At 35.6% G+C, this 20,290-nt stretch overlaps 1 protein-coding gene across 1 annotated transcript in view; it reads left to right on the top strand.

The window, feature by feature from the left end:
- The window catches only part of LOC123532095 (PDF receptor-like), a 137,141-nt gene that overhangs the window by 86,218 nt on the left and 30,633 nt on the right, over positions 1-20,290 (top strand). The window contains exon 4 of the mRNA XM_045313453.2: positions 17,180-17,283. Within this exon, the coding sequence (XP_045169388.1) occupies positions 17,180-17,283 (104 nt within the window). The remainder of the gene's footprint in view (positions 1-17,179; positions 17,284-20,290) is intronic.

Here is a 20,290-nt window from a genome sequence, read left to right on the forward strand (position 1 = left end):
AAACACATGAAATAATAAACGCAGCTTCCATGTTTGGCAAATATTTCATTCTAGCTCGTTGTATGAATAATGTTTGTAAATGTTGAAGTCTGTTACAAACTCGTGAACCACCGCATGGCTGGTACTTACTTTAATATCAAGAACATTATTTAAAGTGCTTAAATAACACCAGAGCTATGGCCTTTGAATTTATCAAAAGTCTGAAAAATCACGTGTTTGTTTATTGACTTTTTATGCCCCCCTTCGAAGTAGGGGTATATTCGGTCGGTCGGTCGGTCTGTCTGTCCGTAGATCAATTCGTTTCCGGATGATAAGAAAGCTTTGATCTAGGATCATGAAAGTTGATAGAGATGTTGATCGTGACCAGTAGATGACCCATATTGATTTTGAGGTCAGTAGGCCAAAGGTCAAACTCATAGTGTCCCGGAACAGTTAAACGGATTCCGGATGATATCTCAAGAACGCTTGGGCTTAGGAACATAAAAGTTAGAAGGGAGATTGGTCATGACAAGCAACTGACCTCTATTGATTTTGAGGTTAGTAGGTCAAAGGTCAAAGTGAGGGTGACCCAGAACAGTTTAACGGTTTCCGGATGATAACTCAAGAACGCTTGGGCCTAGGATCATGAAATTTAATAGGGAGGCTGGTCATGAATAGCAAACGACCCTATAAATTTTGTGGTCAGCAGATCAAGGTCGTAGTGACTCGGAACAGTTAAACGGTTTCCGGAAGATATCTTGAGAACGCTTGGACCTAGGATAATGAAACATAATAGGGAGGTTGGTCACGACTAGCAGATAACCCTTACTGATTTTGAGGTCAGTAGGTTCAAGGTTAAGGTCACATGTGACCCGGAACATTCAATCGTTTCCGGACAGTAACTTGAGAATGCTTAGGCCTAGGATCATGAAAGTTGAAAGTGAGGTTAGTCATAACCAACAAATGACCCCTATTGATATTAAGATCAGTAGGTCAAAGGTCAAGGTCACAGTGACCCGGAACAGTTAAACCATTTTGGGGTGATAACTCAAAAACACTTGGCCTAAGATCATGAAAGTTGATAAGGATGTTGGTCATAAGCAGCAGATGACCCCTATTGATTTTGAGGTCAGTAGGTTCAAAGGTCGAAGTCACAGTGACCTGGAACAGTTAAACGATTTCCGGACGATAACTTAAGAACGCGTAGACCTAGGATCACGAACCTTGAAAGGAAGATTGATCATGACCAGCAGATGACGTGTATTGAATTTGAGGTCAGTAGGTCAAAGGTCAAGGTAAGAGTAACCAAGAACAGTTTAAGCATTTCCAGATGATAACTCAAGAACGCTTAGGCCAAGGACCATGAAATTGATAAGGATGTTATGACCAGCATATGACTGCTATATATTTTGAGGTCAGTAGGTCAAAGGTCAAGGTCACAGTGACCTGGAACAGTTAAACAATTTCCGAACAATAATTTAAGAATGCTTGAGCCTAGGAATACGAAACTTGATAGGGAGGATGACCGTGACCAACAGATGACCCTTATTGATTTGGAGGTCAGCAGGTCAAAGGTCAAGGACACAGTGACCCAGAACAGTTAAACATTTTCAGACGATAACTTGAGAAAGCCTGGGCTTAGGATCACGAAATTTGATAGGGAGGTTGTTCATGACCAGAAGATGATCCCTGTTGATTTTGAGGTCAGTAGGTCAAAGGTCAAGGTCATATATCTAGAGAATGCGTTTGTCTAAGACCACATTTGATATAAAGATCACTTATGACCCATAATTATTGATCTGAGGTCAGTACATCAAACATTCAGTGCACAGTGACAGAATAAGTTCCGTTCCCTGTGCAGTTACTGAATGCAAAAAAAAATGGCATTTCGTGTTCTACGAGTTTTTGTTTAAATGGCCTATCACATCAATTTACCATTGGCACATGATATTCGCCTGTTGTAAAGAACAAAATACGCATCATTATTCTGCAAATAAAAGAAACATGTGTGACGAAAATAACTTTTCTTAGACGACATGTCTACAAAAAATGAAATATTAAATTGTCATACGATTTTGTCAGATGTGATATCAAATTACGTTTAATAAGTCTTATTTGGCGTGCGCTCAAAACATGTTATTAGATTCTGGAAAATATTCGAAGACGGTTAATAGATACCTTCTCACGTGCTGTAAATATTGTCTGAAGTTTTTGCAAAAGTCATTGGTACTGTATATAAGGTTCACCAAACTCAGTCCCCAGATTATCTGAAAAATAATATAATAGAACTGGTCAAAATTAATTTTAAATTGGTTTAAATTTTGTAGAAATCTGATAGAAAGTAGAAAACTCCTAAATCACCCTAGAAAAATATCACAGAAGTACAAATAGTTTAGCATTTTTGGCTAAAACAATAGCAGGAAATAAGGCCACATAATGTAAAAACCCACAATTTTCTTTTTTTATTCTAATGCTGCAGTCCTATCATTATCAAGTTTATGCAAGTTTATTTGGCCATTTACAATATCTTACTAAGATGGCTAAGACATACAATCAACATACAAAGCATACAATCATCAACATACAAACACACGAAGTAACACATTCAATATTACACTAAGACGCAGCAAAAGTAGCAAGTTTTTCCAACCGAAATTTCATAGCATTGAAACAAATTTAGACGAACTTCTAATAGTTTTGATACTCTTACAAGATAACAAATTAGCAAATCTATTAAATGTAGGAAAGGAAAAAAAACAATGTTATATTTCTGACGTAGCTTATGATAAATTGGACAGCACAATAAAAAGTGATACTCAGATTCAACATTTCTAGTACATAATTTACATATTCGATCATTTCTGTCAATACGTGAAAATCTACCACTTTCAGTTTCCAGATTATGAGATGACAACCTATCACACTATCTACTACATCCAAAAGCTTCTCATATTTAAATTCAGTCTTGAATATTCTATAATACTTAAGTTTACGTTGGTTTGATAACACATCATTCCACTCTTATAAATATTGATCTCGTAACGTTTGTTTTAACAATGGTAAATAGTTTATATCAAAATACGAGGATTGTTCAAATATGAATGCATATAAGCACATAAAAATCTATCCTTGATAGATTTCAATGAAAATTTTATTTGGTCCCCTCGAAGCATTCACCTCTAACAGATATGCAAAGTTTCAGTCTTCTAATCCAATCCTTGAAGGCATTTTCATAGTCTTTTCTAGGTATACTAAGAAGACACTAAAATATTGCAGAACCGAGGTGTTTGCCCTGCACAAATTTTCGACCAGAAAGGTACTTTTTTAGCCTTGGGAACAAAAAGAAGTCACAACCTTTTCCTGCTTCAAAAAGTCTTGTACAATAGACGCCTTGTGCGATGACGCACTGTCATGTAGCAATCTGACATTGGCCAAACCAGTTGCGGGTCTTCGATTTTTGAAATATTTCTTCAGTTTTCGAAGAACTTTAGTCTTGTAAAACTTCGCATTTACAGATTTGCCTTTACAGGCACAGTAAGCTGAATGGCAGGACCCTGAGTTGTGAAGAATATGGCATACATTACCTTCTTGACGCTCAAGGTCCGCTTTGCAGTGCATGGTCTTTTGCCAGACTTTGTTGCCCATATTTTGTTCTGAATCTTTCGTTTGGGCTCAAAAAAGTGAACCCATGTCTCGTCACCAGTGACGACATTTGCGAAAGACCGTGCATTGTGATTTAGAAACTGTTTAAGCAACAATTTTGCGCATTGCACGCGTGCCTTTTTTCTGCTCATCTGTCAACAGATGGGGAATCCATCTAGCACAGATCTTTCTCATTTTCAAATTACGTTTAAGAATTGTATGAGCTGCTCCTAATGAGATGCCAACCATACTAGCTATTTGCCTAGCGGTGTATCTTGCATCAGTAGCAATTATTTCTTTCACTCTAGCAACCGTCTTGGCAGACGTTGCTGTTTTCGGCCGACGGCCATGTGGTGCATCTTCTGTTGAAACTAACCCACATTTGAATTTCTTAAACCAACCAACGAATAACTGTCGAAAAAAGACATTTCATTATGCCCATAAATAGAACATATTTCATCAAAAATGTCTTTACACCCTATGCCAAGAATACAACGATTCTTAATATAGGACCATATTTCAACGGCGTACGCTGACCTTCCTCCAACCATTTTTGTATTAGTAAACACGAGTAGGCAATGTTTAGCGAGCGATAGACACAGCTAAAGTGAACGGATTTTAATGGGTGTGGTATCAATGTAAAGCTAACATGTTTATCTACCCAATAATCTTAATTTCCTCGTGATTTTCGCATTATTGAGCAAGATACCGTTCTAGATGCATTCATAGTTGAACAATTCTCGTAGCATACCACAAATAACCATATCCAAGGTTGTTTAGTAAGTTTTTTTACAGACAAAGCCCGTGAATTGTTTGGGTTTACAATATCATAAGAAGATAATTCAACAAATATTTTGTGAGTTAGAGAAGCAATGTTTTTCATTACTTTTATCCACTGCTTTAAAACATTAAAACACGCTCTCTACAAATTAATGATAAAGGAAAACGACCAAGCTCTCCCAACATTACAGTATTAGATGTCTGAGTACGAACACCAAGAATGCGTTTACAAAAACGTAAATGTAGTTTATCAATTTCTTTAAAATTATAAGCGCCCCATACTTCTGACCCATAATGAAGTATAGGAGTGACTAGAGAGTCAAATAAAGAAAGTTGGGTTTTAATGTCAAGTTGAACCCTACTAAAACAGATAATAAGTTATTATACGCTTTGAGAGCTTGGTCGTTTAATGTTTTGACAGCATTTTGCATATTACCAGTATAATAAAATTTAACACCTAGGTATCAAAAAGAATTGACAATGTCTAATCTTGCACCATTAATACACCAAGTAAAATTACAACGACTTTTTCTTTTTTCAAATATACATATTTTAGTTTTCTAAACATTTATTTTGAGACCCCAGTTTAATGAGTATATATAAACATTATCGAGTAAAGTCTGTAGGTTTTCGGGACTTGTTGTAAATAATGCTATATTATCGGCAAACAATAACATGTATACAGATAATACATTTAAATCATTATCAGACAGTTGTGAGAAATCAATGATATTTCTAACATCATTTACAAATAAAATAAACAATAAAGGAGAAAGTGGTTCTCCTTGCTTAACACCAATAGTAACATCAAACTGTTGGAATATGACAATGATACTGTATCTTTAGCACAAGATTTAACATTTTGGTAAATAGCTTTAACTATAGTTACAATCTTACAACTTATTTAAGATTCTATTAACTTAACCCATAATGCTCCATGAATGACGGTATCAAATGTCCGCTCATAATCTACAAAAGCACAAAATAACTTGGATTTGCTAGATAAAACTTTCTGAACAATATTATGCAATATAAATATATAATCTGATGCACTGTGACCATCTCAATTATCGTGCAGTTTCCGTGTAAAAATTAATTAAAATCTTAAAAATCATTTATTGCAAAAATCATTTATTCGCCTGAATTCACACGAATAGAAATGTGTTATATCAACTTTAAAAAAGACCCATGCCCAAATAATTAACAGCACATTTTAGTATTACGAGAAAATTTGGCCGTAATAATCAATTAAGATACAACGTTCTTGTTCTAACGATATTGTTTCTTTTAATAATGAAATATTTTGGATCTCGTAGTTACGTGTATATTTTTTGTAATTTTATAGTTACGTGATACGTGTATATTATTGTAATTACGGGATAAGAAGCTCATTTTCTTCCGAATGAATCTCTTCGACATTTTAATTTTAAGATTGTCGTCAAACGTTCTTTTTCTGTTTTGTAAACATGATATGCATTTAATATTACAGTCTTTGTTATGAATACAAAATGTATTCACACCAAGGGCAGATATGAAACAAAATTTTGCAATTTTCATGAGATTTCCTTTTAAACGTACATTTGCCTATGCTAATCATATGATGAATAAAGATGTCTTTAAAATTCAAAAACTTCCTCTTTTACCATGAAGAGTGATATATATTTTTAGCTCGACTATTCGAAGAATAAGTAGAGCTATCCTACTCACCACGGCGTCGGCGTCACACCTTGGTTAAGGTTTTTCGTACCAGTCCACATTTTGACAAAGTCTTTTGAGATAAAGCTTTAAAACTTTCAACACTTGTTTACCATTACCATGTCCAATTATAGGCAAGAGTACATAACTCTATTAAGGATTTTGGCTGAATTATGGCCCTTTTGCCTTAGAAATCTTTGTTAAGTTTTTCGTACCAGTTCATATTTTGTGTAAAGTGTTTGACATATGGCTTTGAAACTTCTGGCACTTGTTCAGTATAAAAGTTTCTATCTGTAGGCAAGAGTACATAACTCTGTCAACTATTTTGTCTGTATTTTGACCCTTTTTGGACTTGTAAATTGGTTCTGTTTTCGTACAAGTCAACGTTTTGTCAAAGCTATTTGACATACGGCTTTTAAACTTTAACCACTTGCTTATAATCATGATTTGCATCAGTAGACAAGAGTACATACCTCTGACAACTATTTTGGCTGAATTATGGCCCTTTTTGAACTTTGAAATTGGTTTTTAGCTCACCTGTCACAAAGTGACAAGGTGAGCTTTTGTGATCGCGCGGTGTCCGTCGTCCGTCTTCCGTCAGTGCGTCCGTGCGTGCGTGCGCCCGTAAACTTTTGCTTGTGACCACTCTAGAGGTGACATTTTTCATGGGATCTTTATGAAAGTTGGTCAGAATGTTCATCTTGATAAAATCTAGGTCAAGTTTGAAACTGGGTCACATGCCTTCAAAAACTAGGTCAGTAGGTCTAAAAATAGAAAAACCTTGTGACCTCTCTAGAGGCCATACATTTCACAAGATCTTCATGAAAATTGGTCAGAATGTTTACCTTGAGGATTTCTAGGTCAAGTTTGAAACTGGGTCACGTGTCGTCAAAAACTAGGTCAGTAGGTCTAAAAATAGAAAAACCTTGTGACCTCTCTAGAGGCCAAATATTTCACAAGATCTTCATGAAAATTGGTCAGAACGTTAGCCTTGATGATGTCTATGTCAAGTTTGAAACTGGGTCACGTGCCATCAAAAACTAGGTCAGTAGGTCAAATAATAGAAAAACCTTGTGACCTCTCTAAAGGCCATATTTTTCATGGGATCTGTATGAAAGTTAGTCAGAATGTTCATCTTGATGATATCAAAGTCAAGTTCGAAACTGGGTCACGTGCGATGAAAAACTAGGTCAGTAGGTCTAAAAATAGAAAAACCTTGTGATCTCTCTAGAGGCCATATATTTCATGAGATCTTAATGAAAATTGGTCAGAATGTTTATCTTGATGATATCTAGGTCAAGTCTGAAACTGGGTCACGTGCCATCAAAAACTAGGTCAGTAGGTCAAATAATAGAAAAACCTTGCGACCTCTTTAGAGGCCATATTTTTCATGGGATCTGTATGAAAGTTGGTCTGAATGTTCACCGTGATGATATCTAGGTCAGGTTTGAAAGTGGGTCACGTGCCTTTAAAAACTAGGTCAGTAGGTCAAATAATAGAAAAACCTTGTGACCTCTCTAAAGGCCATATTTTTCATGGGATCAGTATGAAAATTGGTCTGAATGTTCATCTTAATGATATCTAGGTCAGGTTCGAAACTGGGTCAACTGTGATTAAAAATTAGGTCAGTAGGTCTAAAAATAGAAAAAACTTTGTGACCTCTCTAGAGGCCATACTTTTGAATGGTTCTTCATGAAAATTGGTCAGAATGTTCACCTTGATGATATCTAGGTCAAGTTTGAAACTGGGTCACGTGCCTTAAAAATCTAGTTCAGTAGGTCAAATAATAAAAAAAAATTGTGACCTCTGTAGAGGCCATACTTTTCATGGGATCTGTATGAAAGTTGGTCTGAATGTTCATCTTGATGATATCTAGGTCAAGTTTGAAACTTTGTCAACTGCGGTAAAAAACTAGGTCAGTAGGTCTAAAATTATTAAAATCTTTTGACCTCTTTAGAGGCCATATTTTTCAATGGATCTTCATAAAAATTGGTGAGAATGCTCACCTTAATGATATCTAGGTCAGTTTCGAAACCGGGTCACGTGCGGTAAAAAACTAGGCCAGTAGGTTTAAAAATAGATAAACCTTGTGACCTCTCTAGAGGCCATGTTTTTCATGAGATCTTCATAAAAATTAGTGAGAATGTTCACCTTGATGATATTTAGGTAAAGTTCAAAACAGGGTCACGTACCTTCGAAAACTAGGTCAATAGGTCAAATAATAGAAAAACCTTGTTACCTCTCTAGAGACCATATTTTTCAATGGATCTTCATGAAAATTGGTCAGAATTTTTATCTTGATAATACCTAGGTCAAGTTCAAAACTAGGTCACTATGTCAAATAATAGAAAAAACGACGTCATACTCAAAACTGGGTCATGTGGGAAGAGGTGAGCGATTCAGGACCATCATTGTCCTCTTGCTGTACAAGTCAGCGTTTTGTCAAAACTATTTGACTTGTGGCTTTGAAACTTTGAACACTTATTTATCAACATAATTTCCATCTGTAGGCAAAAACACATAACTCTATCAAATATTTTGGCTGAATTATGGCCCTTTTTAGACTTGGAAATCGGTTCTGTTTTCATACAAGTCCACGTTTTGTCAAAGCTATTTGTCATATGGCTTTTAAACTTTAAACGCTTGCTTATCATCATGATTTGCATCTGTAGGCAAGAGTACATAACTCTGACAACTATTTTGGCTGAATTATGGCCCTTTTTGGACTTTGAAATTGGTTCAGTTTTTCGTACAAGTCAGCGTTTTGTCAAAACTATTTGACATGTGGCTTGAAACTTTGAACACTTGTTTATCAACACGATTTCCATCTGTACGCAACAGTACATAACTCTGTCAACTATTTTGGCTAAATTATGGCCCTTTTCGGAGTTGGATCTGTTAAACTTTTCATGCCAGTCCATATTTTGCCTTACCTTGTTGGCATATGGCTTTGAAACTTTAACCACTTGTTTACCATCACAGTCTACATTATGTAGGCAAGACTATTGTATTTGTACTTTTAGCATGTGTAAATGTTGAGTTCTGCTCAACCCGGGGCTAGAGGGCGTGGACGGTAGCTTACATTTCCACTACCGTCCAAGAACAGGCTCAATCAAACCGAGCCTGCAACATTTTCGTTTTTGTCGTGTTGAGCGACCTGTGAAGTTTCCTTATTTTTCTATTTCATAACTAGGCCAAGGACTTTAACTCAGCTCAGTTTAGCCCTTTTTTGAAATAAATTAAGTTTCTCATACCATTCCATATTTTGTCTAAACTGTTTGATATATGACTTTGAAACTTTGAACACTTCATTATCATCATGGTCAAACATTGCCGTTTAGCTTATCCAAATCCACAAATACAGGAACATTGTTTGTCTTATCTATTTTTTTCTTTTGTCTGAAAATCTGTGGTAATATTTTGACTCCATTCTTCTATCAATTCTTTGAATAGTAGAGCGCGCTGTCATCCAACAGCTCTTGTTTATTATGTTCCTAAAGATGAAAGAAGAAAAATATTTAAACCCTGTTACAGATTTTTTAATCTAAGAAGAAGGTTTTCCTCCCTAACATATTTAAAACAGAATTTAAAAAAATAGAAAAGTAATAAAATTCAATCAAATTTTATTTTCATAACTTAATACTTACAGAGAAAAAATGTAGTAAAATAGCATTTTATCAACATGTTTCATTATTTGGTTAAAATGCATAACGATATTTGAAAAATATGTAAAATCAGAAAGAAATTTATCCTGTCACTTGCAGTATTTTCGACCCGATATCAGGGTGCCGTATATCTTTCTTGATATACCGTCAGTTGATCATGTGACCAGTGATATACGGTCAGTTGATCGTGTGACCTTACGATCGATATTGTTGTCATTAGAAATTTTGCAACGAAACCATCATCATTGTGTTGGAAATGTCCGAACTAAGAAAATGAGTGGTCAAATAATGAGTTTTTATTCAAAAACGAAGAAGTTATTGCGATTTTGCCGGTAATCACGTCATTATATAAGTGACGTCATTACGAATATGACGTCATTAAAGCGGTTGTCGCACACTTATTTTTGTAAAATAAATTGCCAAATACCGGAAAATGAAGTAATGACAAGATAAATAGAATAATAGGTTAGTGCCTAAGATGGAGAAAGTTTATCTGGCTCGGCTCCGGACGTTATCAGGTTCGCCTTCGGCTCACCCGATAACCTCCTCCACCTCGCCAGATAAACTTTCTCATCTATGGCACTAACCTATTATTCTCTATATCTTAAGGTCAAGTAAAGCTTATAATCTGTTTATATTTCGAAATATTACAACTTAGGTTGATGTTCGCAGAAATTGTTATTTTACATGTCCACCGGTAAAGTAAGCTATATAATGTACAGAACTAACAAAGGATTACGTCAGAATCTTTTAAAATAAATGAAGCATTTTCAAAATATATGAAAACAAGAAATATCTTTAAAAATGATGGTTGGCGAATTGTAATAAGGAAAGACGTTTATGAATTTTTCATCTAACATTCATCTTTCATCTAACATTTTGCAAAACTAAACACCGCACTTTAACAATTTAAATGGTTCTCTTTTAATTTTTCGCAAAGGTTTCGTAGGGTTGCAATTTTGTTTCGTTTATCCTTAGACGAATAATTACAGCAGTAGTTTGATGAAGATTCATGAAGCGGTTCATGAGAATAGGTCATTAAACGTGTTTATATTTTTAGCTAAATTGGTCCCTACCCCCATTTGTAACAAAATAGCAAGAGACCTTACGATATTGTTACACATCGAGTTTGATAAAAATCCATTACATTTTAGTGGTTAATGCGAAGAAAGACATATCTACTTTTAGCTGTAGTGGTCCCTAATAGGGCCCAAGTTCCTATATAAATTAATTTGGAAGAGGACCTTATAATGATGCTACAGACCAAGTATGACAAAGATCCACGAATAATCGAAATTATAACACACATACATTTGAAGCTAGATCATTTTCGTTATTGAATTAAGGCAGACTCTGTTCATAATACAGTAGCTATAGCAACTATTCGTAAGAAAATGACAGACATTGGAGATCAATAAACGTCAGGAGGCAATGAGTTCACGGCGTAAAGAAGTTGTGTTTTTTGTAATGGTTAATATCTTTATATACGATATGTGAATAAGTTCTACATCAGATAATTTTGTTTCCGCATACGGGCATATTGTTTTTCCGGATCCTCTTCTGAAATTACTATTGAGTTTTCAAACAAATTTAGTAGGGATGGTTCCTACATCTGCTTGTTATGCAAATCGTTAGTATTTTTTGGTTGAAATGCATCCTGTCGAAGTAACTGCTTCGGTTTTTTAGCTCACCTGTCACATAGTGACAAGGTGAGCTTTTGTGATCACCTTCGTCCGTCGTCCGTCCGTCCGTGCGTCCGTCCGTCCGTGCGTGCGTCAACAATTTCGTGTCTGCATGATAGTGGTTTCATTTATGATTTTATTTTAACCAAACTTGCACACAACTTGTATCACCATAAGATCTCGGTTCCTTTCTTGAACTGGCAAGATCCCATTATGGGTTCCAGAGTTATGGCCCCTGAAAGGGCCAGAATTAGCTATTTTGACCTTGTCTGCACGATAGCAGCTTCATTTGTGATTTTATTTTAACCAGACTTGCACACAACTTGTATCACTATAAGATCTTGGTTCCTTTCTTGAACTGGCGAAATTCCATTATGGGTTCCAGAGTTATGGTCCCTGAAAGGGCCAGAATTAGCTATTTTGACCTTGTCTGCACAATAGCAGCTTCATTTGTGATTTTATTTTAACCAAACTTGCACACAACTTGTATCACTATAAGATCTTGGTTCCTTTCTTGAACTGGCGAGATTTCATTTTGGGTTCCAGAGTGATGGCCCCTGAAAGGGCCAGAATTAGCTATTTTGACCTTGTCTGCACAATAGCAGCTTCATTTATGATTTGAATTTAATCAAACTTGCACAAAACTTGTGTCACCATTAGGTCTTGGTTCTTTTGTCGAACCGGCCAGATCCCATAATGGGTTCCAGAGTTATGGCCCCTGAAAGGGCCAAAATTGGCTATTTTGACCTTGTTTGCACAATAGCAGCTTCATTTATGATTTGATTTTAACCAAACTTGTACACAACTTGTATCACCACAAGATCTTGCTTCCTTTCTTCAACTGGCCAGATTCAATCATGGGTTCCAGAGTTATGGCCCCTTAAAGGTCCAAAATTGGCTATTTTGGTTTTTGCAGCCATATAGAGACTTCATTTATGGTTTGATTTGATACAAACTTGCAAAATATCTTCAACAACAATAAATCTTGAATTCCATGACAAATCAGATCCAATCGAAGGTTCCAGAGTTATTTTATATCTGATTACCTCCCCTGATTGTAATCAAAATGGATTTATATCAGTTAGTACTTATAGGACTTATTTGAAATTTCATTATTGTCATTAGTTGGACTGAGCCAATCAGGGTAGATAACTATGGACAGATTTTATGTCAAATTACCTCCCTTTATTTCAAATTAAAATGGGTATATCTCCGTAACTAATGAAGATACTGATCGGAAATTTCATTTATGTCAACAGATTTATTTGGCAGATCCTTCTTTTGTTCACTTACAATAATTTTTTTTTTTTTGATTAATTCCCTTTTACGTTACTATAAATAGCTTATTTTTAGTAACTTTTTTATTATTGGCCGTAGGGAAAAACCGAGATAACTTTTCTGTGGTACAATATGGATGGTACCTCCAATTTTTAGGTGTATTTTGACATATCTGTACCTTGTAAGAACTTTTTTTCGGTTAAATTTCTTCCCTTTGTTGTTACTGTCCTTTGGACTTAGATATTTTTTCTGAGGACTTTCTTGTCCTCAAGTGCAATGATAACAGGTGAGCGATATAGGGCCATCATGGCCCTCTTGTTTGTTTTTTGTTGTTGTTGTTTTTGTTATTGTTGTTGTTGTTGTTGTTTTGGCTACTGATCTGTTTTTTAGATTAGGTGTCATTTCTATTTTAGATCGAAAAATTAAAACAAAAGATAATTTAATTACAAAATATTAGAATTACTAGTGGTTAACCATAAAGGAGAGTTGTAATTTAGATTATCAGTGTAAACATAGGAGTAAGAATGTAAGAAACTTTAGGAAAATCTGTAAGATGAATGAAACTTATATTTTTTATAACTAATCTAGTATTAATTCTCTATTTATTCTGTGTTTAAATATGGAAGTCTTCTTTTGTTGTTAAATAGTGTGTTTTTAAGAAAACTTGTTTCATATTTGTGACGTGCCCCATTTTTAACAGCATACCGTAAAAATATGCTTGTAACGTTAAAGTTAACGTCATATCGGTGATTCCATTCAACTATATACTTTAGGTAAAAATCCGTCACACTGCAATCTGAGGATTCATTGTAATTTTGAAGCGTTTTATAAAGAAAAGCGTAATCTGTCGACTGGCCGCACGCACATGTGTGGTAATATATTCCACTTGAGGCATGCTTCCAAAATGTAATAATCTTTGCATTCGAAAGAAAATACATTTTACTGAAAAATTCAGACGCTTCTAGTACTTGAATACTTTTTATAAAGAAACAACCAGCTACCTGGGATATTTTACTGTCACTTTTTTCGCTGTATCACGTTTTAGCAGGCTATAACATAATTATTAAAGACTCGAAATTACTTTACTCTTACCTTGTAATTTTTACTTTTATAGTGGATATCTGATCTAGCAAAACATGATGTCCTGGTGGTGTTATTTATTGTTGAATTATCCCTCCTTGTAGAGTAATTCGTTCGAATAATTTGAAATTTGTTACGCATTATGATTTCATTTAGCAGGTCATGTTGATATCTAATCTGTCACGGTGTGTGTGTGCATATCGGATCCCTCTCTGTGGTAAATGAGAAAATGGATCCCTCTCTGTTCGCGCACAGGACCTTCTTTGTGGTAAACAATGAACTCTAATGTCAGGGAGCTCGGAAAATCGAAATTTTCGTCCTGAGCACAGGTTTTGGCATAAAAGCATATGAACTACGGGAAGGCGTAGCTATATGCCATTGCTTTTAACTCACCTGAGCAATGCTCAGGTGAGTTTTTCTGATCACTCCATGTCCGTCGTCTGTCTGTCTGTCTGTCCGTCAACATTTAGCTTGTGTATGCGATAGAGGCTGTATTTTTCAACTGATCTTCATGAAATTTGGTAAGAATGAGTCCCTTGACAAAATCTAAGATAAATTCGAAAATGGGTTATCTGGGGTCAAAAACTAGGTCACTATTTTAAATCAAAGAAAAACCTTGTGTATGCAATAGAGGCTGTATTTTTTCAATTAATCTTCATGAATTTTGGTCAGAATGATAACCTTGATAAAATCTAGGCCAAGTTTAAAAATGGGTCATCTGGGGTCAAAAACTAGGTCACTAGGTCAAATCAAAGAAAAACCTTATGTATGCAATAGAGGCTGTATTTTTCAATTAATCTTCATGAATTTTAGTCAGAATGATTGCCTTGATAAAATCTAGGCAAGTTTGAAAATGGGTTATCTGGGGTCAAAAACTAGGTCACTAGGTCAAATCAAAGAAAAACCTTGTGTATGCAATAGGGGCTGTATTTTTCAATTAATCTTCATGAATTTTGGTCAGAATGATGACGTTGGCCGAGTTCGAAAATGGGTTATCTGGGGTCAAAAAATAGTTCACTAGGTAAAATCAAAGAAAAACCTTGTGTATGCGATAGAGGCTTTTTTTTTCAATTAATCTTCATGAATTTTTTCAGAATGGTTGCCTTGATGAAATTAAGGTCAAGTTCGAATATGGGTCATCTGGGGTCAGAAAGTAGGTCATTAGGTCAAATTAAAGAAAAACCTTGTGTATGCAAAAGAGGATATAATATTTTTCAATTGATCTTCATGAAATTAAGTCAGAATGATTGCCTTGATGAAATCTAGGTCAAGTTTGAATATGGGTCATCGTGGATCAAAAATAAGGTCACTAGGTCAAATCAAAGAAAAACCTTGTGTATGCTCAAAGGTCAAGGTCACACTTAGCAGTCAAATGTTAACATGGCATGAACAGGGTCTGCTTCGTGTCCGGTCCATAACTCTGTCATTCATTAAGGGATTTAATATCACTTGGCATAAATGTTCCCCATGATGAGATGACGTGTCATGCGCAAGATCCAGACCCCTGGCTCAAAGGTCACGGTCACAATTGGAGGTCAAATGTCAACAGGGCTTTTTCCTGTCCGGTCCTTAACTCTCCCATCCATGAAGGGATTTTAATATTACTTGGCATAAATATACCTCATAATAAGACGATATGTCATGCACAACTTTCAGACCCTTAGCTCAAAGGTCTAGGTCACACTTAGCAGTCAAATGTTAACATGGCATGAACAGGGTCTGCTTCGTGTCCGGTCCATAACTCTGTCATTCATCAAGGGATTTTAATATCCTGTGGCACAAATGTTGTCCATGATTAGACGACATGTTATGTGAAAAATCCGGATCAGTAGCTCAAAGGTCAAGGTCACAATTGGAGGTCAAAGGCCAACAGGGCTTTTTTCCTGTCCGGTCCATAACTCTCCCATCCACGAAGGGATTTTAATATAACTTGGCACAAATGTACCTCATAATAAGACGATATGTCATGCACAACTTTCAGAGCCCTAGCTCAAAGGTCAAGGTCACACTTAGCAGTCAAATGTTAACCTGGCATGAACAGGGTCTGTTTCTCCGTCATTCATTAAGTATTTCACTTGGCATAAATGTTGTCCATGATCAGACAACGTGTCATGTGCAAAACCCGGACCCCTGGCTCAAAGGTCAGGGTCACAATTGGAGGTCAAAGGTCAGCAGGGATTTTTTCCTGTCCGGTCCATAACTCTGCCATCCTTGAAGGGATAATAATATTACTTGGCACAAATGTGACCCCTTGATGAGATGACTCTTCATGTGCAACACCCAGAACCCTAGCTTAAAGGTCAAGGTCACATTTTGAGATCAAATGTCAATAGGTTTTTTTCTGTCCGGTCTATTACTTTGTCATGCAAGACAGGATTTAAATATCAGTTGGCACAAATATTCCGCTGGATGAGAAAACATGTCATGCGCAAATCCTGGGCCCTAGGTCTAAGGTCAAGGTCACACTTAGAGGCCAAAGGTCAGATACAAAAAGACTTTGTCCGGAGCATTTCTTCTTTGTGCATGGAGGGATTTTGATGAAACTTGGCACAAATGTTCACCACCATGAGACGGAGAGTCTTGCCAAAAACCAGGTCCCTATGTCTAAGGTCAAGGTCATACTTAGTGGTCAAATTTGAGAATTACTTTGTCCAGAGCATTTCGTCTCCATGCATGGAGGGATTTTGATGTAACTTGGCACAAACTGCAAACTGCGAATTGCAGACCAACTTAATGCCTATCTATCTGTCAGATGTTATGTCAATGACGCATTGATTCCAAGCCGGGCATATGTCTTGTAAATCTTTTTATTTTCTCATGTCATGTTAAATTTAGACGCCTGATATATTACACACAAAAAAAGTAGATTTTTATTTTGCTTTCATTTATTAATAATAAAAGATAATAAGTTTCGAGTGAACAACCAGTAACTTTCTTAAGAAAATAAATGCCTGTGACAAAACCAGAATTTAAACAGTCATATATGTTATGGCTTATTTGATAAAACAAGGTCGTTCATGGATATATAAATGCAAGTAGCAAGAAAAAGAAAACGCCAACGAAATTTTATTTTGTTTAATAACAGTAGTTGTAGTTTTTAAGGAGAAATTTTTGCTCAATCCAAAATACGAAATAATAACATCACTGACGGCTGGTAATATACATGTATGATAATCTTTAAACTGTAAATTGTGAGAGTAGTGACCGTCCGTCGTCTTTCACCATTTAGCTCATTATCTCCTCAGATACCACTTACCAATGAGTAAAGACGGAAGCCTCTTAAGTAATGTACAGTGCAATATGCTTGTTACTGGAAGTAATTGTACGGAATTAATGTACTATTTTCTGAATAAAATAACTTCTGACATATTTTTTCAGATGATGAAGGACGTGATAAATGGAATAAGGACGATGGATGTTGTCGGCCTTTGGTTGTCTCTCATATCATCTTTACTGTCCCTCTTCATCTTCAGTTATTTTAGGTATATATATTACGTTTGTATTCCGGTCAGATAAGCACACACTGAATAACCGACTATCCTGATTTTTAGTCGAGCGTGCGTCAGAATAGTCGGTTATCCAGTGTGAATGATTTTATTTAAGTCGTATAAAAGTTTGATTTTTTAGTCCTTTTACGTTTTCTTTCCTTATCTTTTACAAATAAACATTAGCAATACGTTCTCTCTGAGCGTGCAGTCAGTAGGTTCCAGGAACAAAAAGAACGCAAATGATCAAAGGAAAACACATTAATAGTATGTTTTGGGGATGTAAAAGTATAATATAATAAAGCTTTAACCTAAGGTAACAACAATTAGGTTATTGTCCCTCTTACTGGCCCACGCCCTGAGCAGATAAGACGGGACAGTAACCTATTGGTATGCTGAAAAAATATGCTGTACTCTTCGGAAGTATGTTTATGAAAGGTATTACAATACGAAATACATATTGGTTCCATTTCTTTTACTTAATTGGTATGGCGGTCATCTTGAAATTCAAAATGGCCGCTCTTTTGCCCATAGATTGCCATATATCTTGATTAGAAAAATGTTTTTAACAACTGTTCAGCGGGAGATTTTCATTTCTCTAAACTTACTAAAACAGATCTATGGATAAACAGAACAAAATTTCCACATTGTTTGATAAAACAGTAGTCAGTATATTATAGCCATTTGCGCATATATTTAATATTTAGAAGTTTTACAATGGCATGCTGACAGAAATGTTTTGTTTTCTTTAAAATAATGACAGAAAAATAAAATCCTGTAATAATTGCATCTTTATCTCCCGGCATATAGATTTGGCGTTTTCCGTCCGGAGCCATATCTAGGAAGTGGTTTGGAATAGTTAAATAAAACTTCATAAACATGTAAACCACTATAGGAAATGCTGCACGTCAAGTTTCAGTGAGATTGCCCAGGTAACACCAGAGATATGACCCTTAGTAGTTTCTAGTGTTAACTATATAGGGTACTATAAATATGGCAAGTTCTGCTATATTTCACCTAGAACTATGAAACTTAACATGAATTTAGATCACCATAACGTGGTGGTGCACACTTAACACAATTTCGTCAGGATTTCTTTAGTAACTTTAGAGTTATTGCCCTTTAATTGCTTATAAAATCTACATATTTATACAGAAAAAACTAACCAATTGGTATTATTTCATTAAACTTCTTTCATTTTAACATTTATCATCAGCATGTGAAGATGTGTACCCACAACCGGTCTCACCCAGCGCCAAGGTCCCACCCCACTCCCTCCCAACCTCCACCCCCATATTTTTTTATTTTTTATTTAAAAAAAAAACTCAATCCCTTAATCCTTCCATGAATATTTGTCAACAAAGTTGATCCCTCTCTCCACCTCGCATCGCACCTCCACCCAGTTACCCCAAACACCCCGATCATGCACCCCTCCCCCTCAAAAAAAATGTACGATATCTGTTTCTTTTTTTCATTTTTTTTTTTCATTTTTTTATTTTCCATCAATATTTATTATCAACATTTGAAGTTTTGTATCTACATCCGGTCACCCCCCCCCCCCCCCCCCACCCCTCCTTCCCAAAAACAAAATTAAAAAAATCATTCCTTCTTTTAAAATTTACAAACCTTTCATGGATGGATCAACATGTGAAGTTGTACACCCCCCCCCCACACACACACACACAAACACCACTCCGTCACCACTCACGTGCCAGATTTCTTACTTGATTGTGCTCTCTTAAGGACATTCTGTTCAAATGTAACGACATTATTTGCTTCTTAGTAACATCCTTAATTTTTTGTCCGATATATTTCTTTGCCATTCCTCGCCACAAACCCATTAAGCGGGGATACAAATTCATTTAATTTGCTTGTCAATCTTAAATTAAGTATTCTGTATTGAGAAATCGACAACATTTGTTTTATATTTGAAATACATTTTGTTGTCATTCAAGCGGACATTTACATACATCATCAGAATCAGTCAGTAAGTTAAACATTCATTAAAAGCATTGTATGAATGGCTGTCAATTTCTGGATACAAAAATGATAACAATAATAAATTTCTTTTTTCAGTAATTACTCTGAATAAACAACATCGCAGAACATAACTATCTAGTTGGTTCATATGGTCGTGAGGGATGTCGCATATTTCATTACCTCTCATGAACAGATTTAATCAAACCAGGTCTGCTGTAATTTTGCTTGGATGTGCTCTGAAATTCCAAAGATTTGATTGTCTATATATCTCCAGTGTCCTTACTGATAATTGTATTCATTATCCTCACACTTATACAGCTCATTGCATGAGAGGCTGTACATTTGTCTGTATCTGTATTTGTTACCAAGTTGACTTGTTCAGCATAATACAAGATCGGCGAACGCTTAGTTGCGAAGGGCAAATATAAAGCCTTCTATTGTTATTACTTGAATCACACTACTGCTAAGAATGTGACGGTCCAAACACGTTTTCGTGAAAACAGAGTTTCTTAAATTTTCTGCTGTACAGTTTTAATCTACAAATTCACTATCATTTATTTTTCGATAACATTTAAGGTAAAGCGTTAAGCGTTAATGCATCTCTTATATTTGCTTCTGTTACTAAGTAATCAGAAGGTGAAAGGGCTGGCAACAGGCCCTCTTCTACTTAATGATTGACAGTAACCCTGTTTGCTTGGTGATGAGCTTCAGTTTTCTAGGAATGATCTCACCAGAGAGAGATACGCTGTTTTTATGCAGTTCTTGAAACAGTACCTCAGGTTTCTTCGTATGAGACATATGATAGAATTCATCTTTCTTCTTGTTTTATTTATTGCAGTGTCCAAGAAAATAATTCGAAAAGAATTAATCCTAACTATGAGTTTTCAGTAAGTTATGTTAAAATGTTTCCACATATCACTTAAACTATGGGTTTTTATTATTAACACTCATAACACAGTATATTTTACATTGAATTTCAATCCCTACTTATCAGCCAAAATTTCCAATTCACATTAGGCATTTT

Source organism: Mercenaria mercenaria, chromosome 11, assembly GCF_021730395.1.
Source record: "Mercenaria mercenaria strain notata chromosome 11, MADL_Memer_1, whole genome shotgun sequence".
Taxonomy (NCBI): Eukaryota; Metazoa; Mollusca; class Bivalvia; order Venerida; family Veneridae; genus Mercenaria; species Mercenaria mercenaria.